This window comes from Apteryx mantelli, chromosome 3, assembly GCF_036417845.1.
Source record: "Apteryx mantelli isolate bAptMan1 chromosome 3, bAptMan1.hap1, whole genome shotgun sequence".
NCBI classification, from domain to species: Eukaryota; Metazoa; Chordata; class Aves; order Apterygiformes; family Apterygidae; genus Apteryx; species Apteryx mantelli.
The window spans coordinates 89,375,049-89,401,733 of NC_089980.1; the positions used below are offsets into that span (position 1 = coordinate 89,375,049).

The window sequence follows — 26,685 nt, forward strand, 5'->3', positions numbered from 1 at the left end:
CTGTGACTCCCACATTCTGCAGCGCACCAACATAAAAGGGAGAAAAGACAGCAAATGCTCTTCATTACTTGAAGAGAACAGGCAAAAACGACTTCTTTGAAAAATGTTTCTAAAGAAACTTGTTTTACACAATTAGTAAAACAGCATTAGTAACGGACATTACACATTTTTTTAAATAAAAGCTACTTTGATTATTTCAAATCCATTTGATAGCAGGCAAAGCGGGGGTCAGTAAGTAAATCAGTATTTTTCAAACAGAAAGGGATAAACCTGAAGCATCTAAAAAAACCAACAACCTTTTAATCCTTAAAAATGAAAACTTTATCTGTTCTATAGTTCAAAATAGCATGAAGAGAACAAAAACACACTTTCTTCTAGCAATGGCATTGTCAAATTTTTCCTTTCCCATTTTACAGCAGTTTAATCCACATCCAGGTTTACAGTCCACGTGTTCTCACAAGCGACCATAAATGATACCTGGTAGTCTGACTATCTCAGTTTGCCTGGCTAAAGAAACTGTGTGCCACTGTCCAATGCTATCTAATAGACGCATCAGGAATCTTGTATGCAACACAGCAGTCCCCACCCAGGGCTAAAGTTCCTACTTTATTGATAAAGTCAAGACACAGTGTCACACACCCCACAAAACCAGGTAAAAATGCACAGACTGTTTATTCACCAAAATGAAATCTGTTAGAAAGGGTACCTATTACTTTAAGAGTACATCAGAAGATAATTTACCCTATAGCAAACCAAGTAGATGCCTACAAAAACTAAACCCAGATACATAAGCATTTACAATCTCATCATCACCAGTGATAGCAGCATAAAGAGAAAAATGTGAAGGCTACTTTTTTGTAAAGACACCAAACTTCAGAGTTTAAGATTTGTGATCTATATTGCCTGATAACAAAACATCAACACGTACAAAAAAATTCACTATTTAATTTTCAGAACTGGGCATTTTTATTTCAATTAAAAATGAACAAATCAGATGCAGTTTATCACAAATGGTGCAAAGGAAATGTTTCTAGATGAGATGTGAGAAGCATAATTGGAAACATATGCTTTTCTTAAGCCGTAACATTGAACTTCCATGTCCCTCTAACACAACTAAGTAACAGTGATACTGAACATTCAATATTCCCAGGACCCATAGGATTCAACGTACTCTGATAGGACCGGCAGGTCCTATAAATGACTATGTCAAAACTAGGAAAGCAATACTGTATACTACATACCTATGAAAAATCAAATAACAGAAATGATAAATGCAATAGAGACTCACTAGAGAACAAAATTCAATAGAAGCCAGGCACTCAATAGCCAGAATCATGCTATTGATTACAGTGAATGTTACAAATATATCCACTTCTTCATAATCCTAAGAAAAGCTTAGATCACTTTTGTTTTGGCAGGTGACAGTCTTTTTGAAGATAAGACCAAATCCTGCAAACAAATATATGCATAATTCTGCAAATGCCTGATGTTACTCACATGCATAAGAATCTACTTGCTGGATCCTGCATGTACTTACGAAACCAACTATATGTATTCAAATTTCTCAAGTGAGATTTACCACATCATTTGAAGTATCGAATAAGTTCTACACTGCATCCCACATTTCTTCATAAAATAATAGCTGAGCAGAGCTGCTGTTTCTTAAAAGAGTAACTTGAGCACATTCCTTATTCAAGGATTTTAACATACAGAATCTTTGACCAGATTCTCAGTTGGCAACATTAAGGTCAAGGAGAGTTGTGTTAATCAGAGCAGTAGTTGGAAACAGTGACTATAGAGCAATTTCTATGTACATTATTCCATATAATGTAACTAACATACAAAGAAATGTCTATCCATAAAAAAATGTAAAAAAGATTGGTTTTATAACACATTTATATTATAACAGTTGTTAAGTGGTAACTCTATGATCTGAACAAAAGAAAAAATGCAGTTTTTAATTGAAAATAATCTATATAGATAGCAGATACATACCTAGTACTCCTATATAATACTAAACACAGATGCAGGCAAAATTACAGCTACAGGGATAAGGCAAACTGTAGTTTATGATACTTACAGGCTAATCTTTGTTGTGACTGTTCTTGAAGCATCCAAAATTTTCAGCTTTGAGCTGTCTAAATCAGAATTTGTCAGTCTTTCAGCTGACAGAGATATGTCTCCATTTCTAATCCCATCAGTACGCAAGAAAGGTCTTCCATCACAGCCATTGCTGTGTTTGATTGTCTTGGACTCACTTCTGCCTTCAACAAACACCAAGGCAGTGTTTTCTGTCTTATCAGCCAAGGAAGCTTTGGGAGACTCCAAACCGTCTTCCCCCAAAGCTGCTGGTATAGTTCCCTTTTCCACGGAAGTTCTTTTTGTCACTGGGTTACTCTCTGTTGGTGCTAAAGGTTGCCTTTTTGAGGAGTAATCTTTCATCTGACTCTTCAAACCAGTAGGTGAAACGGGGACAGTATCCACCTGATTCTTTTTATACGATCTTCTCCTTGCTGGGGTCGTGTTTGATGTCTGCTGCTTGCCTTTGTCAGCTTCAGTTTTAGATGCCCCTTTTTGAGCAGATCCAGCTTTTAGGTCCTGGTTATTACCTGGGGAAGAGGGATTCCTTTCAGGAGTCTGTTGAGGAGACTTTATTTTTCTTTCTGAGTTCATTATCTTGTCTGAAAACACATCAGAAGGGACATCATCCTCAAAAACTGAATCTTCTTTTGCAGTATTCTCAGTCTGGTTTCTCTCTCCATTTGGGATGTCACTAGATGACTGAGATTTTCTTCTTCTTCCAGACCTTCTATTAGCAGATTTTTTATCCATTGTGTCTGAGTCACAATTTTCCTCCGATAAAACAGTCACAGGTTCATTAAGAAGTTCGTCTGTTCTTCTAAGATAGATATCAACCGTTAACACTCTAGCAGAAGGTATGTGTTCACCTGCTGTGGATGCCAGACTGTATGGCAAATCCTTTGGCTTTGCATGCCCAGGATCCTCAGAGACCCATGTGCTCACTAGCTGCTTGTGGTTTAAGATACTCTTTTCTAAGTCTTCACTAGATAAGTTCCTCAAGCTCTTTATGAAGTCTGGAGTTGTGGAATTATTTATATCTGTGACCAGCTCTTCTTCCAGTTCCACTGTTTCCACATTCAGGCTACTCTCAAAGAATGAGTTTTTAATGGTTTCACTGCTGCTGCTCCAGTCTGGTGACCACTCGCTGTCAGACAAGACTCCTTTACCACTCCACTCTGAAATAGTGTCGTGATACACAGGCACTACTTCCCCGCTGAAATTATATTCCTGCGTTTCAGAAGCAGCATTCAGGCTTCTCACCCGCTGTACCTGAAGAGCTTCGGGTCCTTCCTTTATGTGCTTACAGTATATCGGCTGTGCTTTATGAGGAGAAACTGACCTCTCCCCTTTCCAATTAGAGGTGGGTTCTAGCGAGCTTTTGACATTTTTCCTTTTCCCTGTATTAAACAAATTTCCAAGCCTTTCCAAAACTGGTTTCTTTTTATTCTCTTCTCTGGAAGACTCCGGAAATTGTGAGGTGGACTACAAAAACAAACAAATAGTTGGTTAATGTCAAAAGTGTTTTTTCAACAGGTATGCTTGTATTAATACTACCTATAAACTAAAAGGACGTGGTGAAGAACAAGACAGCTTACTGAACAAAACTAGTTTTAAAAAAGAACAAGAAAAACAAAACAACACTGCAAAACAATGAAAACCCCAAGACTCTTCCGTGTGGGTTTACTTGTATTCATTTACAAATATGCTCATTTTGCCTTACAATATTGGTATGATATGTCCCAGATCTCAAACTTTTGCACAAATATTTAATGTTATCGAAAATAATAGGTGGAAGCATCCCAAAATTTACAGGATTAGGGACATATACTGCCAGATCAAAACTTTCCTTGCCAAAAATGAAGGGGGGGGTGGAAAGGGGCTGTTCATTTCCATATTGGCTTAGTTTTGACACTTGTGCTGAGAGAGAGTAGTTTTACAAGTGTAAGTTGTTTTACAATTTATACTTTTTTTATTATTATTAATGAAGTCCAATAGCTATTTGGCTTGTTTTTGTGCTGAAAAGCCTAAAACTATAGAAGCCACTGCATCATTCAGTGAGCATTACTGGGTCAAATACTGCCCTGGATTACACTTTGTGAAGCTTTCCCTTACAACTTCTAATTAACATAATAAACAGGAAACATGCAACAGCATTACCAGGCACACATGCATATTTACATTTTAATATATTAGCACTTTTTAAACACTGGCATAATGAATACATGTTTAGGAGAAGTCTATTTCAAAACACCACCTGTAAGTATTTCCTACTCCAGCAAATTACTCCTCCTGAAGCTGATGCTATTCTCCAAGCTAGGGCGAAAACAGGCTATTTTGGGGGCGCTTCCCAAACTTCTTCCTCGCGGTGCCCAAGCACTTGCTCCACCACTGCGCACGGGCTCGCTGGGCCGCGCCGAGCGCCCGCGGGGCCCCGCGCACCCGCCGCGCCGGGGCGGGCCCCTCGGCGCTCCGCCCGCACCGCCTTCACCCGCGCAGCTCCTTCACGCGGGGCCGGCGAGGCCCCGGGTGCTCCGCCGCCCTCCGCGCCGCGGCCCCCTCAGAGCCGCTCGCCGCCCCGCGCGGCCTCTCCCCCCTCGCCCCGCGCGTTACCAGCCGCGGAGGACGATGTCCCGCGAGGCGGCGGCCGCCGCCGCCCTTCCCCTTCCCGGAGAGGAGCCGCGGCGGACTTTACCCCGCCGCCCAGCTCTGCCCCGGCCGCGCCGCATCTTCGCCCGGCTCCGCGGGTGCGGGCGCAGCGCGCACCGCCTCCCCCCCTCCCGCCCCCTGCGCCGAGCCGCTCCCAGCGGAGCCCGCGAGCAGCCGCCCTCGCCCGGCGCGGGCACCCCGACACTCACCACGCGGTGTGGTGCGGTGTGGTGCGGTGGCCCACTGCGCGGAGCTGCCCCACACGCCGCACAGCGCGCCGCTACCCGCGCGGCTCCCTCGGCGCCAGCTGTCTGGGCGCTCCGCCTCAGCCCGCGCGCCCGCGCGGCGGGGTGCGGCCCGCCCCGAGCCGCCGCCCTCGCCGCGGGCAGCGGCTCTACCTGGCGCAGGGGCCAGCACTGAGGGAGAGGAGGCGCAGGCGGCCCCCGGCGGGGGCGGGCGGACTGAGGGGCAGAAAGCGCGGGCAAGGCGGGCGCCCTCGGCCCCGGGGGGCGCCGGCCGGGGCCTCCGCGGAGGCGGCGGAGGACGAGTGGGCGCCCCGTCCCGTCCTGTCCGTGCCTGAGCAGCTTGCGCTGCGGCGGCAGCGCGGCTTCCCTGTTATTGAGGGCAAAACGCCGCCCCGAGCAAAACCGACAAACTTCTGATGCTGAGGGAAAAATGCCAAGGGTTTAACATAGGCAGCCACGCCGCCGCTTCACCTCCGCGGTAGAGTTGCTTAGTTGCGCTAGTTACAGGGCCGCGCTTCCCAGGCAGTCCTGGATGAATCAGGCGCCCGGCATTAGAGGAGGGCCAGCGCCGCCTTTTCGCTGAAACTGGGGGAAGTGGGCACCGCGTTTTCCCACTTATTCCTCACGGCCGCGCGAGGATGAGCTGCCCTCGTTAACTGCCGCGCTGCCGGCGGGCTCGGTCCTGCCGCCCGCTGGCGCTGCGGGGCAAAGGGGCGACAGCCCGGGTTCCCTGCGGCCCCGCCGCCGGGCCCGGGAGGAGGCGTCGCTTTCCCCAGCTCACTCGCAGGACCTGCCCGGGCAGGCGTGCTCGGGCCGGCAGCGCCTAGTGGCGAGGGCCCTTGTGGGAGATCTAAGTTCAAAGCCCTGCGGGGCGATGAACCCGCGTTTTCCCCCTCGCAACCGCCCGCCGCCTGAGCGTGCCTCCGCGCGGCGCCGGGGCCGAGCCTCGGGACCGGGGCACCCCCACCACCATGTCAGGAACAGGCCCACGGCGCCCCCGCCGCCATGTCGGGGACGGCAGGCCAGGGTGCCGCTGCCGCCATGTCGGGGACAGCGACGTGAGACTGGCTCTGCCGCTTAATGGTGCCAGTGCTTTCTGCCAGCGCTCAATTATTATTTAATGTTTAATGACTGCTAAACTAGTCCTCTTCTAATTAACACTTAATTACTTATATGGGGTGGAACGGCTTCAACAGGAAGGACCAAGGCAGTTGTGCTGTAGCCTTTCTGAGGGCCTGGTGCGGAGGTGGGAGAGACATTGGGTCAAGTGCCCTGCGGCTCGTGGCTCAGCGCAGCCTGGTGCCTGCCTGACTTGCTGGCTATTGTAGGGAATAGGGGCATTTTTTTACACCATCACCTCCACCTCTGGGTCAAAAAGTAGTAAGTTACTTATTTTGCTTCATCGACAGACCAGCGTGCGGTCTCAGACTGAAACTCCCCATGCGTGAGTTGTGAAATGTGGCCTCAGTACCAGGAGAGCCTTGCAGAGCCCATTTACTGCTAGCAAAACAGTGCATCACATTGAGACTTGCCTGAACACACGAAAAACATGGTGAACCGGAAATAAGGAAATCTGTATGTACAGTTAGCATTATCACACTGCAGCCAAACAAAAATATACTGGTACATTAGTTTTTGCCTAGCTTCATTGAACGTGCCATTTATACAACTAGTAAGCAAATATACCACTAAATAAATCCAGTCTCTGCAGCTGCAGTGATCTCCCCCAGTGGCTCTTGGGCAAGTTGATGATCCCAGCCCTAAGTCTCAGGATTTTTTTTTTTTTTTTTTACAGATAGTGAAATAATCTGCAAATGAGAATATTTAATGTCTGTGGTTTCCCTCACTCCACTGTCTTCTTTCAACCAGTAGAACCAAAACATTCAATTAAAGAACAGTGAGGTCTATGTAGAGTTCATACAGCTCAGACAGTTAAAGTGCTTTTGTGATAACAAAAACAACTATGAATTTCCCTATCAGATACAACAATCATGAGTAATGTGGCCCAATTACTATCTAAGTTCTTGATTCTGTGTATGTATTGTCCATACTAACTAATTAGAGCAAAAGCGTAAGGGGATAGCAATGAACATTGTTAGCTAGAAAAAAGCAAAAATATGAAATGTTCAGAAAATTTAAACATTCAGAAACATTTAAAGCAGGCCAATAAGTAATAAGTAAAACTAATTTCTCTGAGAATTCACAACAACTGCAAATATGAGGAGAATGTTCTATGTTTGTCATACTAAAAACTGGTAAAATACCAAAATAGGAGAAACTTAACTTAATTATGGTGTCAATTTGCATATTAATATTTGGATGAATAACAGCTGTCACTCCTCTAAATTAGTTGGGATTACATTATCAACCTGGCAGTCATTATTACACTTGCAATCAACCTTTGGGTTATGCTTGCAAAAAATATTTGATATGTGGATCTGGATTTCTCTCTTCCCAGCTGCTAATTTTCATAAAGTCCATGGGAACTTAATTATCTTTGAGATGTTTCCCCCTTTTAAAGTTAGTTTAAACTGTCCAACAAGTTCAAAAGGTGTTAAATGGAAGGAAGGAGGGACAGCCAGCCAGTCTGGTCATAAGCCTTGTTTCCTCAGGGAACCAGGCTAAAAATTTTTGCTTGATCTTGAAATAGCTGCCCTGTGTAAACTGTTTTGAAGTAATTTCTTCATACAGAGTGCCTTAATTATATACAGCTCTTTCAAAACACATAAAAGGCCTGGTACTTGCCCTGAAGAGCCTGTATTTTAACTCAGGTAAATGTAGATGAGCCAGTATGGCCAGTGCAAGAGGGCACAGAGACCAGGATTCTTAAAAGACTAGAACATGGGCTCAACCTGACAGACCACAGCATAAAAATATTTGATTTTCAGAGGGCAAGAAGTGCAGATCAGGCTTCTTCAACAGGTTTCAGCTCAAGCATTCTTAACATTGAGGCATTATCCATTTCAGAAATCCCTGATCAAAGGCTTTAGCAGTGTCAGCAAAAAACAGGACTTGTCTATCCGTTCCTTGGATGCAGCGGAGGAAGCTGTTTCAAGTACACTGTATGAGTCTTTAAAGTGGTGTTCTAATCTGAAAACAAACGCAATCTTTTTAACCAAGAAATGTAAATCTTGTTTGTATTTATATTCATACCTGTTTGTGTTAACATCAAAATATTTCCTGGTTTTGGCTTTTTTTTTTTTTTTTTTTTTTAGCTAATACAAACTGTCATAGCCAAACCCCTAATTTTACAAAGTAATTAAACATGTGCTTTTCTGGTTTCCAGCGATTTGTTGAATCAGAACTTAAGGCTGTGTCTTGAGGGATCAACTGGATATTATTTTGTTAGAATAGTTCATCTGAGTCAGTTGAACATGACTGAAAACACTTCTTAGGGCACACACTGTGGACAAAAATAGTATTTTTACTAGTCTTTATAAACTCTGTGGTAACTAATATGTGGCAATATCTAGTGCGGACAGTTCTGCAGTAATTTAAATATTTACCTGCTAGCCAATGTTCACTTTCAGGGGAAAAAGAGCTACAACCAATATTTAGTGAAGCTTAAGTTTGACATTTATTGTTCACTAAAATGCCCTACATAACTGGATTTCAAGTTACATGAAAACCTATGATACTCCTGTATGTTGAACAATCTAATAGTGTAGGAGCCCTTTAAATTCATACCAGAACTTAGGATATCTTTAAATCACAGTATCATAATTCTAACAGTCATGAGAAACAGAGAGCATCAGAGTTCTTGCAGTCATGTGATATCCCCAAAAGTGCATTAGCCAAAAACATTTAAATTAATAAACTTCTTCTCTTCAGGCTCTAGCGTTCTGCACAGTGAGACTCATATATTCAATGCTAGCAGTGCCAGGTTTTGTTAAGCTGAAAATTTTGTTGGAGTACTGCTAGCATAGTATGCTGTAAAAATATTAGTAAGAAAACTAAAAGAAAGGACGTACAAATAAAAGAGAGAAGTCTGAATGGTACAAGACACACTCAAGTCCCTGCTTCAAGTCGAGCAGAGAGAAGATTTCATACCGCTCTCCCACTTCCCAGGTAAGTGCCCTAACTACCACCAGAGAGAGAGATGGAGTTGCAGGCAGAAATGAGCACCATGTACTAGTTTGGTGACCAGTTTTCTACATATCTTAGTTACTGTTCTTGCTTGTGTTCCTTTTTAAAAAGCCTAGGGGGAAAAATTAAACTAAACACAACATTTGACGTGAAACATTTCCTTTTTTTTTGTGTGTGATTCACTGAGGAAAGAAAACCATTGCATATCGATTTAACCTAAATGATTCCTATTCCTACCAGCTACCTTACCAGCAGATGATTTGAATTACTTCAGTTCACTATAGTAATTTCTCTTTGTATATGCTGACCCTTCGTACAACCACAAAATAGGGGTTACTGTTACAAAAAATAAGAATACATTATTCTAATTCACCAACTGCTTTCCTCTAAACAGCAAAAGTTTGGCACATGCACATTAAATGTATTTAGCATTTCTTTTAAACAGACTAGATTCAGGTTGACAGTCTCCTTTTCAGAGGCAGAGAAAGAAATACACTTTAACAATTCCACTGTAATATGGCATTTACTCCCTCTTCTGACTCTTTGACTAATACTCTTGAATAGGATATGAACAGCAATTCATGGATTTTAAACAACTTCACCTGTACCTGAGCCCTGTATACAGGGAATGTAGTTAAACAGATTGGGAAACTTACTTATAACCAAGGAATTATAAAGACTCTTTATTGAGTAGAGTGAAGTGAAATGAACATAAGTTTTCCAAGTAGACCTATTTTTTTCGCAAACTATTTAGATTTTCTATTTTCTACAAAGTCAGGATGTTTTAGCAAAGCAGTTTATGTCTTCAAAAGAACAGGACCTTTCTGCTTCCCACTTAATTTTTTTAATGTAACACTGAATTTTTACTTCAAATATACATTGAAAGCTGACCATTTGCAACAGCATATAGAATAGTGAGAATACTGAAGCTACATGCTTAACTAATTTTTTGGAAGAAAATATTCAGCTCAACAAGCATAGATGTAAGTATAAATCCCTTATCATTTCCTAAGTGCCAAGCAGAGAGATTTAGATCATTGATGTATCCAAAAAACCCACAAGCTTGAAAGAAGTAAATCATGCAAAATCAAATAAATAGAAATATTTCTAAAAAGCTCAGGACAGGCAAAGAAGCATAAATAAAAACTGAACAGACCCTTACATGAATATTTAGGAAAGGAGGTCGATAAAAAAGAACAGGCATGGCAGAAAAGACATGCCTGCTACCATCTCCTCTTCCCCAGAGCTAGTTATTTCCATATACTAAAATCTTTACCCCCCTCCCCTTCTGTCAACAACAGTATCCATCATTTAAAGAGACACTCTATAAAACTAAGGAGGATCAAATTGACTTAATGATCTTAAAAAAATAAATGTGTATTAACCCAAAGATCTCTGGTGGGGTTTAAAGGAAAAAAAAAGAGTACTGTTTGCCTTACCATGATGATGATAATTCTTTTTGCTGTTTACAGAAGAATAAACAAACTATAGTGTGTGAGATGCAGTCTTGTGTGTCATTAACCAAACCCCTTTTCTTAGCAATCCTCCCACGCTTTAACCCCTTCTTTCTTCTGGCAGTACTCAGTTAAAAACAGGCAAAAAAGGAAGTAGTATCTGAAATGAGCCTTTCCAACTGATAAGTCATTTGGCAGACAAATTTTAATTGTGGAAGGGACTCAATTATAGGATAGGGGAAGGAGCTGCAGAGGGGTGGCAGCAAGTCCTTCAGTATGCTTCTCACCAGAAAGGACAGAACCTGGTGTAAAGAACTAAGAAGTTAGTGTTGGGCAAATGCCTTACATGCATTAGTTAACATGCAATACTGGAACGTAGATATGCAACAGTAGGAAAAAAATACCACACACGTTGGTTCTCACAAACTTGATTAATGTTTTCTGATCTGCATTTAAGATGGCTAAAGAAAAAAAAAATCACTTGTGCCTTTACTCAGCAAGAGATTGATTTATACATACATCCTTGATTATTCAGCTTCCTGACTTGGTATATTAAATCTGTATTTTTCCAGGGTCTCATGGAAAAGTGATACTAAGCAGGAATTCAAAAAAACAAACACAAGCAGCACCAAAATTAGGAGGAAGGATCATTCAACATTAAAGAACTGAGAGAATGTTTAAACTCTCCTGAACTTGGATGACTTCCAGAAATAAAATGATATGAGAAAAATAGCATTAACAAATTCTTGTACTAGTAACTCTGTGTTTCAATGTAAGAGAATGTAAGAAAGTTTGGTATTAGTTAACCTCACATCTTCATTTTCAGAATTTCTAGCCTTGTTTCTGGTCAGAGCCGTACAATTAGGTAATCAGTGCAAATATTCAGTGAGACATCACCTCTTTTGAGCTAAAAAGTGAACATAAACATATGTTGTCTGTGTTTTATCCTAAGAGACAGGAAGTTGAAAGTACTTGTTCTGTTGAGCAATAAAGGATAAATGGCACAAGCATTCTGGAGGGGAAAAGAGAGGGGCTTGGAAGTCTCTTAGGTCTCCCTAACCAGAAGACACAACTAATAAATAGAACCCATTTCGTTTTCGATTGTGAATGCAACTCAGAGAGTGATAAAGAATCTGGTACACAAATGTGTTTACATTTACTATTTGTTGGTCTCTTTCTTCTGTTTTGTGAGACGGCACAGTATCCTGTCACAAACTCTAAACAGGGTATGTTGGTACATACAGATTTAATAGAAGTTGTCTGATTTAGACCTGCAGCTCACCATGACACTTCCAAATTCATTTTAGATTAAGTATTCTTTTATAATTACTGAAGATAGAAAATAGTTGTCTTTTGCTGCAAATCTAAATGTGTCTGTACTATAGAATAAGCTATAAATCTGTGAAAATCATCTCATTCTTAGGCACCATTAAACGCTGCTTGTGATCTGTCAGCTTGCTTTCACATAAAATTATTACTGTCAGTAGGAACTCTGTAGTCCTGAAAATATATGACATTTGAACAAGTCTTGCAACGTTTCAGAGCATGTGCAAGAAATCGCATAAGAGCATCAGTTTATTACCAAAGCAACCCCAAATCAATTTCCTAAGACAAAAACTGCAGAGTTGTCACTAATATTACTGGCTTACACTCAACAAAAATGAAAACTGCTGGATAGGTCAGCTAAAAATGCACAAGTGACAATTTATTATGTTTTCCATTCTGTGTGGTTCTAGTCTAAGAAAAAAACATTTTAAGAAGCAATTTGGATTTACTTCTTTACTAAGCACTTAGATAAAGCAAAACTGATGTATATTCCTTTAACAGAAGTTATGCACACTGAGAACTCTTGAAATCAGACTGTGGAAATTGTATTACAAGTGTCAGACTCCTTGTAATCCTTGGATCTTATTCCAGATAATCTAATCCATTTTCTCAGGACTGCTTATGCATTTTTACATTAAATGATTATTGGACAAAGAGGAAATAATCCTAAGGAGCCACATATATTAGCCTTTGCCAAACATTGCACTGATGTGGCTACACTGTGCTGGCTAACTGAGTTGGCTGCTCCTGGGCTAGCTTGTGTCTCTCTGCATGATACTGCATGTAGCTTGAGAGCAAGGCAGGATTTCTAATACGCTCCTGCGCTCAATTCTTCTTATTAGCTAGCTCTAAGTGCTCAAGAGATGAAGGACTGAAATTGTCTCACTCTTTGCTTGCACTTTATAGGAAACCTAGGTCCTTAACTGGAGTTTTAAGTCAGTTTAGGGAAAATATGCCTAGGAGTAAGTCTAACTAGCTAAAGCACTTAAGCGCTTTAGTGCTTCACTAGCTCTAGCTCCAGGTACCTAAAGTTAACTTATGATGTCATTTGAAATTTAGAAAACGGGATTTTCACTGGGTGAAACAAATCATCTGAAGCAATAAAAGGAAAATTGAAAGTCCTCTTTCTAGCAACACAAGGATTTTCCCCAGCTCAGGCACAGTGGAAAATAAACCTATCATAGGCATACAGGGCAAGAGACAGAAAGCCATCCTTCTAAGCACTACTTTGTTACTGCAAGAAAATGCAGTAAAACTGCAAAAGAAGACATTAAACAAGCTGCAAACTGGACTGCTGATCTGGCTAACCCCAAATTTCATAAACCTAAGAACAAAGTGAGCTGCATATATGACATGTTTGCTTTGGAAAGTAGATGCCATGGTCCTGGAATGGGGAAAAAAATGAATATATCTTTATGAGTTTGAAAACCTTTCAGAAGGATAAAAAATGACAGTATTTAATCAAAGTGTATTTACATATGAAATTAACAGAATCTCTCTCCTCCACAGAAGTTCTCATTAAATAGATAAAAAATCACACAATTTAGCTTTTATTACAAATTATCCTAGGATAACATTTGGTATCTTTAAACATACAGAACCCTGTTCAATGGAGGTATGTCTCAAGTCAATCCCCCCAATATTAAGGCAGCCAACATAGCTGCTTTGGAAAATTTGGTTTTGATAGTCTATGTGCTTAAAGAGCCCTTCTGTAGAGTGTATATAATAAGTGTTTACACCCCTTGATAACTTCTTTGATGTACAGAGTTTTCATCATATACAGATGAAGAGTATTAAGTACAAGGAACTATTATTACTAAAATACCTTATCCTGACTTTCTAAAAATAGCTGGACATCTCATCTTACATTTGAATTACAATGTTATAATTTAGCATTTACTCTAAATAACAGTGTTCCCCTGAGGCTCCCAGAATTCCCTCAAACTAATTATTATAATAATTGTTACAGAGAATTGCCTTCTTATTAATTAGAATAAACTTTATATTTATATTTATAAAACCAGTACAGAGAAGATAGGAGTGACTCAAGACCCACTGGTTCCCTGAAGTACAGTGGGCAAAAATTAAATCAAGTGGCATACTTCTGCAAACTCATTGCTCTTAATCCCACGATTAATCCCATCAGTATTGCCTAGTATTCACCATTAAGCAAGAGAAACTTCTAAGAGAAAATGTTTTAATGAAATGCATTTATATTCTTAGGTGTGTTTATTTTAGGCTCCAAACAGACGTAATTAGTATATAAAACATTAAAATAAGTAATATATGCCTGTCCAGAAAACAGATATGTTATTACTTCTGAAGAAAAATGAAGATGTGTGTTTCCCTGCTATTACAGATATATTATTACAGACATTACATTTTCCTACTGTGCACACAAACTACTGAATATTTTCTGCTAAAGAAATATAACTACAACAGCATTTAAATCTCACTAGCATTACTGGTGGGTAATTGGATGAAAGTTTGAATTCCTAGCTGGTATTCTAAAAAAATTTCTTTTAAGTATCACCTGTAGAATTATATATTTTGTTGATGAAGAATACTGTAACAGGGAATTGGATGAAGCTTTTCACAAATGCCAGCATTTCCAGGAAATGCCAAGAAATACACAGGATTATTGGTTCCACACTTGAATTTCTGAGTAAGACATTAGTTTGGGCATAGGCCAATCCCACATTCTCTAGGGCTGGCATTGGTGTCTGTGGTTTAGAGCAAGAGACATTACAAAGGTAGTTTTAAAATTAACCCTTAAAAGCAGCATGCTGAACAAATACTGTTTTAACTACCACAGTTCTAGTGCTTGGCTCAAACTACTTCTTGGATTCTTCCTAAATAAAATCTGGTAAACACACTGCTCTGCTGGCAACTCTTGGGGACCCCGTTGTACAAGCCCACTCCATTATTTCTCAGCAATTGGGAATGTAGGAGGCTCCTGGTGCAGCCCCAGTGAAAGCTGGTAGGCTTGAGGGCTTCCTGTGCATGGATGAAAGAAGGGTCTCCTCCCCAGTTTCTGCCCTGCCACTACCTTCCTCCACCTCTGCGGCACCTGGTGGGCAGGCAGTGGGAAGACAAATCTCTGCTACTCTATCTGTTTCGCTCTAGCTGCCTCACCTTTTCCTCTGCAAGTAACACTGGTGTTTGCCTCTGCTGTGATTCAGGCTTTCCCAGCTGGCTGCATGATGAGCCTGACAAGTCTCCTCGGTTCCTCAGCTGTCCACCATGCTCTGAACAGCAGCCAGCAACAAGCTGGATGAGCTTCTGTTTTGCTGGGCAGCTGCTTAGAAAAAGCAGGAATGCTCCAGGCACTCAAACTGTCTATGCTTTTCTGCTGTTTGGAAAGTAACTTTTTCAGTTCCAAGAGTGAGAAATTTATGTGCTAAAAATTAAAGTTTGTATGCCAAAGAAAAAACATACCCTCAACGTTCCCAGAAGCAAAACAAACAATCAAAACTCTTCTGGAGAAAAGGGGAGGGGAATGTTCAGAATTGCCAGATAAGCCTTCAAAAATCACTAGTTTCTCTAGAACAAATGCAAACAAGTAAACAGACCTTGATGTTCTTTTTATCTAAATTCTGGTTTCTAAACATTTACACTTTGGTTTGTTCAGATTTTTCAGACTTTTCAACAGCTAGATTTTTCAATTTTCTTACTCCATTCTATCCCTATTTTCCTCCCAGACAATGATTCACTATATTCCAGCAAATATAGTGTAAAACCACCCTAAAAACCAAATTGTAAAATGGCAAGAAGAAAAATGAGGGGGATTGTAAAAATGGGAGGGGAAAAGAGGTTATATTTTTATTTGCATGTCTTAAGGTATAATATAGAGGAAAGTATGATGCCATGTTCCATTATAAAAAGCAATATATGTAGACCAAAGCATACTCTATTTAAATCTTTGGATATTGTTTGCAACCACAACTAACTCAAAATTTATCTGTTGAAATGTTACTTTATGTGATTTTGAAAATTACTGAACAGAACTAGTTTGTAGGATTGGAGGAAAAAAATCCTTTGTTTTAGAATCTCTAAATCTTACTCAAATAATAGTTCAGGCAGTTCTTTAATAAAAGTGGACTGTGCTCTGCTTTTGGAGATCTTGAGCTATGGCAGATTGAGTGCTTTTTTTGAAGGGATAAGAGAAGGAGTGTTCCACTTTATTAACTGTAGTTCAGTTCTCAAGAGAATAAAAACATAAAGATGAAATTTTTCAGGTCTGCCCTTTGGAAACCCAGTATTATACTGTAGCTGGAACTACAGTGCATTAAGTTACACATGTATGTGTACACACACACACAGACACACACTCCTTATTGTCATATACATTATTTAGCATATAAAGTGACAAAAGCCTGGTCAGGAGGAGTAAACTATTACTAAAAGCTTCATGTTGCAATCTTCTCAGATCTGAGGGTGCACAGGTGTACTGTGTGTATGCTGAGCTACCTGGTCACATAGCATGGCAAAATAGAAATACGGTTACACCCAAAGAGAGAGCATGGCTAGCTGCCAAAGTCCTGAAAAACATTCCAACACATTGCACAAGTGTGGAAGTGGTACAAGAAAAGCATGATGTAAAGCAGTCTACAGCTCTCCACACAGATCACTGCACAGTATCCTAGCATGGAGGCCAGAAGCAAACCCCTAGTGATTGAAACAGCCATTTCACAGGATGGTACCTATCAAGGGGAAGAAAAGGGAGGAGTAAGCCCTTTGGGAAGAAGGCAGAAAAGTGCCTGGTGTCATCCTAAGAAAGAGTCACACAGCAGCATGAGCAACACACTAGTGAAATGTTGAAATGTTATGTAGCTAGGTGTTTGGCATGATGATACACAAAGGTGGGACAGATAAAGGATGGCCACTGATAACGCTGGGCTACCTGGGGCACACTCCCCTGTCACTGTTGCCAGACTCTTTATGTATTGTTCATGTTTGATCATTGACGACAGACTTCCTTAATGCTTTGCAATGCATTTATGGTCCATTGCTTTGCCCAGGCTACTTGGTTCTGATGGGGCACCATTCCGAGTATGTGGCTATCTGCATCAGTTCATGTCTCCATGGCATGATATTTTATTTTGTCATTCCTTAGGGCATAGACTGTAGATTATTCAGTAATCCAAGCCTGGAGACCCCAGCACCACCACACACCAAGGACAATTGCTCATGCGAGTGCCTTCTAAGCAGTCACTAGTCATCTCAAACAGAAACATGCTTTCTCCCATCGCATCTTCTAAATTTGTTCACAGACTTACATAAAAATGTAAATTACTAGGAAACTTTTGGAGCATGCAGTAACAGATGAAATTCAACTCCAAACATAGCTCAGCACAAAGATTATGCAGGATGCAAGTCTAATGTAAAGTAGGATGTAAGCTTTTTATAATTATCCTGCACCAAGGTAGGTATGTTGAACTGTTTTGGCAGGAGAGCACTCATAGTGACATCTGTCTTAAGTTGCCAGCCAAGAGTAAATAAATGTAAGCTGTCTGATAAATGTTACTTTTCTTTTAACTACCTGTAAAAAAACTCAGTCTCCATAATAAAGTTTGTGAGTACTTGAAAGATGTCAGTCAGAATAAGAATTTACTGACATTCCTATTTTGCTTTCAAATTTATTTGTATACAAAAAGGGGAGTGAATCTTTTTGACTCATTTAGTGCATCCATTCCCATCTCAAATCCCAAAGTCTCAGAGTACAGGGCTGATTTCTCTCATACCAGTATCCCAGAAACTATGTTCCTTCTATAAAAATGCTGCATAACTCCATGACCGTCTTTCCTCCTGTCTTTTTTTGTCCAAGGTCCATGTTAGCTGTCAGCTATAGTCTTGTACACCTGCAGTCAACCACAGCTTAAATACTCTTGTGCTACAGCTCAAAAGTAAACTCCTCACCAGACAGCAGTAGAAATATAAGAGAGGAAGGTGTTTTCAAGGTTTCTCAGAACCAGCCTCAAGAACTGGACATAACCTAAAGACGTTATTTTTAGGAAATAAAAGAGTTGGTGCCTTCAACCAGGTTGGAAGTAGCAAGAAGAAGAAAACTTTTTAAATTAACAAAGAAATAAATTTGTGGTTCAAATGGGGATAAGAGGAGTAATGAGCTGGGAATATGGAAAAAAGTGGAATGACAAGGAAATTGCAATGATGCCTTTAGTCTAGTCAGCAGAACGGTATTTTATTAAGCAGAGAAGTAATTTTGTTGAGCAATACTTGGAGAGGTTCTGTCGTGGGTAGCTGAGAACCTTCTCTTGTGCTGTAATTACCCATAAATTTCATGACTTTTGGAAGATAAAACGATGAACAAGTCTTTAGTGAGCAGTGTTACAAAGCCAAATCATAATAAACAGCTCATTTCATGGTGCACCTGGTATCCAAGCTTTCTGACAGTTGGAATTCTCAGAATTTTGGTCTCTGCCTACACAATAAGCAAAACCGTGCATTTATAACTGGCTGCAGGATTCTTCTGACTTCATTATTAACAAATGTGGTTGACTTGAGAGCACACAACATTTTCTTCCACGAAAGAATCATAGTTTTGTATCCACGGCACCTCTGCTGCAATGCTAGGTACGTTTGCTATGTCCTGGGACATCTGGGCAGAGCAACGCTTAACTAAAGGCTTATAGCACTATAGTTACTCTTAACTCAGTAATTCTTAACTCTGTGGTGGGCCCAAACAGATCACTACTCTGTTAAAAAGAAAAATTCTAGCACACATGGCTTAAATTTCTGGGGATGCCATTACCAGAATCATAGCTTCATTTAACCAGAGACATAAAATAAGTTAAACTTACAGTAAAACCCAGAGGAAGCATAAGCCTACGGCAGTGGCTTTCCTGACATCAGGTAAGTGAAACACTTAAATGACGGAAACAGCTTATTTTCTCTTCTGAACACTCCTGCATTAATTTTTGGTTTTGGTAGCTTTCCTATTTGCTGTGAATCTAATCTGCAAAAAATTAATTGTGCTTTCTTTGTTTTTCTGGCTTGCTTTGGTCCCATTTTTTCTGTCTCCCCTCTCTGGTACCCATGTCCCTTCTCCCTCCTCATATAATTTCTCTTATCTAGGTCTTGACACAGCTCAGACAAGAAAAAGCAATGGAAGTGCAATTAAGGCAGCCCAAAACCAAAAGTGCTTGATGTACACAATTCGTATCAGGTTTATCTTTTTTTTTTTTTTTCCTTTAAAGCAGACATGATATCTGAGTTCTGTCAGCCGGCGTAGCATTGCCCATGCTAACTTACGACTGGCTCTCCCACTGCCCCATGCAGCATCCCTACAGGGCCTACCGGTACCATGCACTATTAAAAGTCAATTGCTTGAATAGGGGCTTTGTGACTTTTATAGTTTTCTGTGTCAAAACTAAGAAATATTTATATTAAAAGACAGCACCCTAAGTTATTAAAACTGAAAGAATTAACAAATATGTAGTTCAATCTTCAACTGTTAATACTGTTCCTTAGGAAGAAGTGGCCTCCATGTGGATTCTTTATAGCAGGTGGTGTTACCTAATGCCTGTAGGTATTTGGGCCACTTTTGCTTTGTCTGAGAAATACCTGTTACCTCTATCATTCTGAAGCATCCCTTTCTGGCAAATATACTTACGGTATTCAACATGGCTGTGATTTCTCCGTAGACTGTGCTCTTTATTCGCTAAAAGAAAGCACATCAACAGAAGGTATCTTTGACTTATTCCCCCTTGCAATCCTCATTTACTTTGCGAGGCTTGGCATTTTACCAGATTATTTCAGCTTAGTGATTTATGACACTACTCACTTACCAACCACTGCATTTAAAAGTAATTTAAAATACAGAGGCTTCTTAGAGCAGATGTGTTTGTGATGGACATAACTGTGACCTAAATGGTCAGCTTTTAACTGTTCTGTATTTTCTGGCTTACATGATGATTTCAGTACTATTTTCATTCTGTTTGCTCCTTATTGGTGCCGTGGATTTATTTATTTTTTAATATGAATTATATCTTTATCAGCTAAATCATTCTGAAAGAGTATTTCAGGATTAATCATCTCAAACTATTGCAAAACATAGCATGATTCAGAATTAAGCATCCTATAAAAACTTTAAAAGTTTAAAGAACAGACAGAGCGAATTAAATATTTCCTAAGTGTAGTATAAATCCTTTGTCCATGTAAGAAATGCTGGCATAGCTAAGACAAAATGAGGCATTCTTTTTCCCTTCCCACGTCTCTCCACCCTACTCAACTTGTTTGGTTTGAAAATTTGATTATTTTTATTTTTATTTTTCATGAATTTCAAAGTAAACACTTTAGTGTTCTTTTCCTGTTAACATCACTTTCTTGCTCAAACCACAGCGTGGTTGCAGCCTAAGAATAGAAACAAATTACTTAGATAGAATGAAAGAAAAAAAACAACTGAGATAAACTTATAACTTTCTCATGTTTTCTTAGACATTTTTAACCAAAATAAGGAATTACTGTGTTGGCCAGCCAGCAGAATTACATCCTGTTAAAATCCATATTAGAAGCTGCACAGATGATAAATAATGTAGAATTCTCATGTGATCCATGCTTCATCACATTTGATCTTTTTCCATTCTCTCCTTATACCTTTCTCCTCGATTCATACCAATACATCAGGATAGCAGTCCCAGACCTATGGCTCATGGATAACATCCCCCATATTTTCTTAAAGCCATATATACATATAAGAATATATACATATGTGTATATATATACATACATATATATATATATAAAATTCCTATATATATCCTGTAAGAATTTCTCTCTCACTCTTCCTATATTTTTGGTCAATCTAAACCAAAGAAATATATTTCTCCAGGCTTCCTATAAATTAGTGCATTAGAGGCACACAAACATGCAGAAGACTGTCATAGGCAGATCTGGCTATTTAATTTGAAGAGGTTAAAAGTTAAGCTTTAAAATTAAAAGCATGGGAGGCTACTCTCTCCTCTGCAGGGATGACACCACTGGAGCCATGTGATTAGAAAGTAGGCCTACTGGAGTGAACATAAGCATGACTAATCAAAGAGGGAGTAAATAAATGCCAGCTCTTTGTTGAAGAACATTTTGGGGGAATTATCAAGAGATTTTGAACCTATCTGCCCAGTAACACAGGGGAATTCATAACGGAATAAAAGGAAAATGATTCAACTTGTTAGACCCAAGAAGGAGGTAGAAAGCATTACCATTATTTCAGGTGGACCAGACACGCCTGGGGGAAGAGGGTGATGGGGTGATGAAGAGGATGTGTGGAAGCCCCAAAGGGTAGCACTGGCTTGTCTGCTTTGGAGGTGGGGACTAGTGAGACCTACAGCCCAAATTTGGTGACCCTTGCTGTCTTCTCCACACTATGAATGACAATAATTTTAGCAGGTAAAGATGCAGGTAAAATGTCGTATCATTTCTCCTTCCCTTTTCCCCTTCAGTCTTTGCACAAAGCAGGTTAGTGCTTTCCTGAAAATGTTTTTTTTTTTTAATTTATGCCTGAGAAAAAATATACCAGCATATATTCTTGGCCCCCGCATGACTTACTTTGTAGCACTTTTGCTATAAGGTTTTGTTTGGCTTTTTGATTACAAGCAGAAGGATGCCTTTTCTTCTCTTGGATTCAAGTTTTGGGAGGAGATGGGTTAAACACCGAAAGGTCTTATCTGTTGAAAATTGTGGTGAACCTGAAGGCAAAGACTTGTTCTCCTCAAGGCAGGCTCCTCTCACCTATCCACAACTGATAATTTTGCTGTCTGTTACTCTGGAAAAGGGCTCACCTGCTGTCTCAGTTACTGGAAGTTTACTAAATGAGAGTGTAAAATACTTGGTCTCCATGGTTTAAAACATCAGTCTAGAAGGTACCTTTGAAACCTTGTGGGATCACAAACAGACTTTGGGTTTTGTTATTTCTTGAGAAAATAAAGCACTGTAAGGAGAAACAGTGTGAGGACCTGGGCTGGATGTCTTGCTACACATTGAGCAAGGCAGAAATGAAATTAAAGAAGCAGATGAGGAAACTTAAACTGAAGAAAATCCTAGACTTTGACCAGCTATCATCTTGAAAGGTGAGTTAAAGAGCAGGAGGCATTTGCGATCTGCATATCTGCTGTTTCAGGAATATGGCAAAGGTAGTGATAGAATAAAGTCATTTAATCCAGTAATTTGACACATAATCAAAATGGGCTTCCACAGCCACACCTGGTGTTAGAAGTACTCCACCCTGTTTCCGTAGTTAAATATTCATGTCATAGGACTGAATCGTTGTGTGCAAGGCAGCAGTTCTGTTTACGTAGCAAGTAGGTGTGAGAACCCTTATCTAGATGGAGAATCCTGAGAACCTTTAGACAGATACCTCGTTATAGGTCTGAAAAAATGACTAATCAACACCTGAATATAAAGAGGAGAGATTAGCAAGTGAGCACATAGTTGTGACTGTTAAAAAAACATTTAGACTCAATTTCTTTGTTGGTATTCTAAAGTTTAGAGGTTTTGTGTTTATTATTCATAGTGAACGGGAAGTGTATAAATAATGAAGGATAAAGAAAACTCTTTTCATGTCTAATTCACTCCATTCACTATCAGCTGAAGTCAATGTAAACTTAAAACTGTTCTCTACAGCAATAAATACTTTTCAGTTAAACTACCTATACTGAAACATATCATCGTAAGGCCCATTTGTCTGTAGCTACACAATACATAAGGCCATACGAGTTAGCCATATTACAGGTAGGGCTCCTTCTCAGTTGGTAGTGGCATCCATTTTGTCCCTATTGAAATTGTATGACTGCAAAATACACATTTTCACAAATCACTTCTGCAATCCTCAAATGGATTTTTTTTTTTTTTTTGAAGCAAACTGAATGAATCAAACAGTAAGGAAGTTGTTTCCTCATTCATAGTAAGAATGCTGGCCATATCAGTTTTAAAGAAAGATGGCCATAGATATCTACTTCATGTAGTGTAGGCTATGTGAGCTCAAATAATCTTAAATGTGGGTCTGCATAGACATTCTAGGTATAAATAGGAATCTAATCAAGTTAATTTTGCCTTGATTTGCAAACAAACTCAAAGACAACAAATACTCTTCCGATGTAGCTCCACTGAGCAGAACCAGGTTGTGCAAATGTTACCAAAGGCAGAATGCATTACTTGTTACTCAGGAAAAGGAGTAAGACATGTTTTAGGAATCTAAAAATAGAGTATTTTGCAGAACTGACATCTAGAAATGATTCTGTTTGGTTAGTATTTAAAAGTATGTTGCCAAACTTCTAGTTGCCAAAATAACAAAAGGTAAACTCCTAAACTTCATTTCTATAAAAAAAATGTTTTGCATATTGAATATAAAAAGACCATACAAGTCAAGAAAATAAAAGCATCTGTTACATATTTGTAATTTCTGTGATTTATTAATTTGTGATAGATCTAGTTACCTGCATGATTTAATGAGCATATGCTATTTATGTATTTGAAAAGAGCACTTAAAAAGCTCATCTTGTTCATTGTTATATAGCTGACGTTTTCAGCTGTTCAAGTCAGAAGTTTACAATAAATCAAAGTGATACATTCCAAACTGCCTTGCAAAGGGAAAAAAATGGAAATCTTTGTACACAATTTGAAATACATCTGAATCAGCATCACAGGTATTTGATGAGAGCACAATACTGGTATAGAAAGATGTAGCTTATTTCTAAAACAATGGTGTAGTGAGAGGAGATGTTTTACCCCTATAATTTGGGCAATGCAGCATTTAATCATAGAGCAACACTATCAAACAAGGGATTTTAAACATTTTTTAATTTCCTCCTGTTTTACCACCACTATTTATGAAAGCCAAGCAAAAAATAAATAAATAAATAAAAGAAGCAAAGTTGTACTGTATATCAAGAATAGTTGCTCTGAAGTACAGGAATAGGTAAGATGAAGATTTTTTAAACATCCCTGGAAGAAGATGAAAGGGGAAAACAGAGGGTATATTATGATAGAAGTTTATTATACGCTAGTTAATTGGATGGGAAAAAGACTGTTTTTTGATCAAGCAAGAGAAGCATCCAAAAGGACAGAACCTGTCGGCTTTAATTACTTCTTGGAATTAATTTTTTTTGTTGTTGTTGGAGAAGAAATGCAAGACAGAGACAGTCCAACAAGTTCTTGGAATATGCTGGGGACAGCTTCTTCTTCAGAAGGTGAAGAAAACTATTAAGGGAGTGGCTATTTTAGATCTTCTGCTGACTAGTAGGCATGAACTGGCTGAGAGTGGAAGGGAGTTTAGGTGAAAGTGAACTCTGTCACTGATCACTATTACAAAAAAAGGAAAGGGAAAGCAGCAAAATAAAAATGCTGGGTTTTTTTAGAAAACCAAACCAAATGTTAACAAGCTCCAGGGACTGATAAGCGAGGTTTCTTAGGAAGGCTGTTTAATTAATAAAAGAATGCAGGAGAGCTTGTCTCTTTTAGTCATTGCTACAGTCAGCTCTTAATTATCTGAGGTAAAGGGAATAAACTAAATTAGGCAAAAAGAGAGGATAATACAAATTAGGCTGTGTAAATTAGGCTGCAAGATTCTAGTTAGTACATTCACCTTTGAAAGGCATATGAACAGATTTCCATAGAGAGAGGACAGACAGGAGCCTAGAGCAAACAACATATGTTCTATGTCATGAACAGTTTGCTACTGCTCTCCCACAAGAAATGCTGAGGGAAGTCAGAGCTTCATTAAATCTCAATCCCCATAATCCATTAGCAGCAGGTGACTCTTCACAATAGCAAATTATCCCAATACAGAAGAATCTGCTGAATTCACACACACACACACACACACACACACGTAATGATTCCTATGAAAAATGAAATTACTTTCCTTGATTTTTCCTTGATTTATCTCACAATTAGACCTTTGAGTTATGCAGCAAAGTATGAAATGATGTGACCTGCTCTGATACTCCTTTGGATGCTTCAGTTGAAGGATTTTTAATGTTTTTAGTAAAAATTGATTGGTTCCAGGTTACAGGAATGACACAATGGTTTAAATTAGATGCAAGTATGAAAAACTTATTCCAAAAGAGGAACAAAATGTCAAGGCAGAGCTCATTAAATAACCAATTGAATTCTGCCATTCTTAACATTCCCCAGAAAAGCATTTGGATGTTTGAGTTTTCGATGAGAAGTCCTTGCAAGGAGGACCAAGTCCATCAAAGACAGTGACAGAGTGAACAGCAATTTGGTCTACTGCAAAGCTAAGTCCCCAGCTGGCTTCTAAAGCACTAGAGATTTTATCCCATCACAGTACTGCATCATTTTGGTGTTTCGTAACTGTGAAGAACTAAGCTTTGCTCATAGGCATGTTTCTACAATATCAACCGAGCTAAGAAGCTGGGTGAGATCACAAGGGTTGTTTGGGGTTTATATTACTTCTGTTTTCAGCTAAAAACTGAAGGCTTTAGATCCAAAGACTTCATATAGAAATTAGAAGGTGCGATTTGCTGGCTAGACCAGACTAGACAATAGATATGTTTCTTTTACAGCCCTCATCAAATATATTCAGATGAATATTAGTTCCACAACCAAGAAGAAAAGCAGCTTTTTCAATTACTGGCCTACTGTGTACTTCTGTTAACGTGAAAAAAAAGTAGAAGTATTTCTCCATGGAAAAAGAAAGACTGAAATAAATTAAGACAAAAATGGCATTGCACAACCTTGTCTGCAATCTGAAACTAAGTTCTCACATTAGAACAGAACTAATCAGCATTTTCCCTAGCTTGCTTCCATGCAATAATGCTGCTGCCAAGCAAATGAGTAGCACTATATGAGGTAAATGAACATTAGAAAATGAATACATAGCCACTTCTCCTTCTCTGGAATAAAACAACATAGAAAACAGTACAGGTTAAGTGAGAAGCTGTAGAAGTGTAAATACTGGTTATTTTATTGTTTTGGCTTATATATATTTTATGAACAAAAGGAAAAAGCCATATGGTTTGTGAATGCAAGTGGAAGATCTCCTCGAGCCATTTCCTTTGTTGGCAGTTCATGCCATATTCATTATGTACCTTCCTTACTTCCGTATATGATAGTCATTTGAAAATTTTCCAATACTTCAAACACAGGTCTTTTAAAATAAGATTACAATTATACCTAGTGTTAAATTCTGTTTTTAGAACAGTCATCCTCTTTATGATATACATATATGTGTGTACATATATATATAATGTATACATGCATATTTAATTTTCTCTTACCTTTCTCAATGCTGCTGGTAATGAGGCAGTAGACATTGATATTGCTGGAAGAACATAAGAGTCTGGACAGGTTACTGATGGTATTTGGCTATCTCGAACAGTATAGCGTGTGCCTGATATATCATAGTACCTGAAAGGAGAGTAAACATTGTTCAGTTAATACATTCTAGTGAAATAAACTCTGAGCTAATATCTGCCATATTTCCTGAGAAAACACACCAAGCCATTTACTCCTGTCATAGTGGTTCCAGGCCTCCAATACTTCTAAAGTTTATAGCTTTTTTTAGCTAATTTATTCACTGCTCTTATTTAGACATTAATTCTTCCTAGCTTCTTTAGCTACCTGAAATTCTAACTTGCCAGCTTTTTCCTGATAACGAAACATCCAAAACTGAATACAATATTCAGCAGGGTAACCACATCAGAGTCAGAAGGCAGAAAAATTACTCTTATTATCTTATGATGCTTCACCTCTACAGACACAGCAGATTACAACATAGGGGGTTTACAGTTCTACGTTACATCACACGTTCTGCTCACCTTCCTCCTGGAAGTTGTCACAGGAAAGAATCAGTTGAATTAACATGACAG

General features: G+C 39.3%; 1 protein-coding gene across 1 annotated transcript in view; it reads right to left on the reverse strand.

The window, feature by feature from the left end:
• CRYBG1 (crystallin beta-gamma domain containing 1) overlaps positions 1-26,145 on the reverse strand; it is a 65,806-nt gene extending 39,661 nt beyond the window's left edge. The window contains exons 1-2 of the mRNA XM_013949011.2: positions 26,095-26,145; positions 2,081-3,564 (exon numbers count right to left, since the gene is read on the reverse strand). Coding sequence (XP_013804465.2) covers positions 2,081-3,564; positions 26,095-26,130 — 1,520 coding nt within the window. The 5' untranslated portion in view covers positions 26,131-26,145. The remainder of the gene's footprint in view (positions 1-2,080; positions 3,565-26,094) is intronic.
• Between the last annotated feature and the right edge of the window lie 540 nt (positions 26,146-26,685).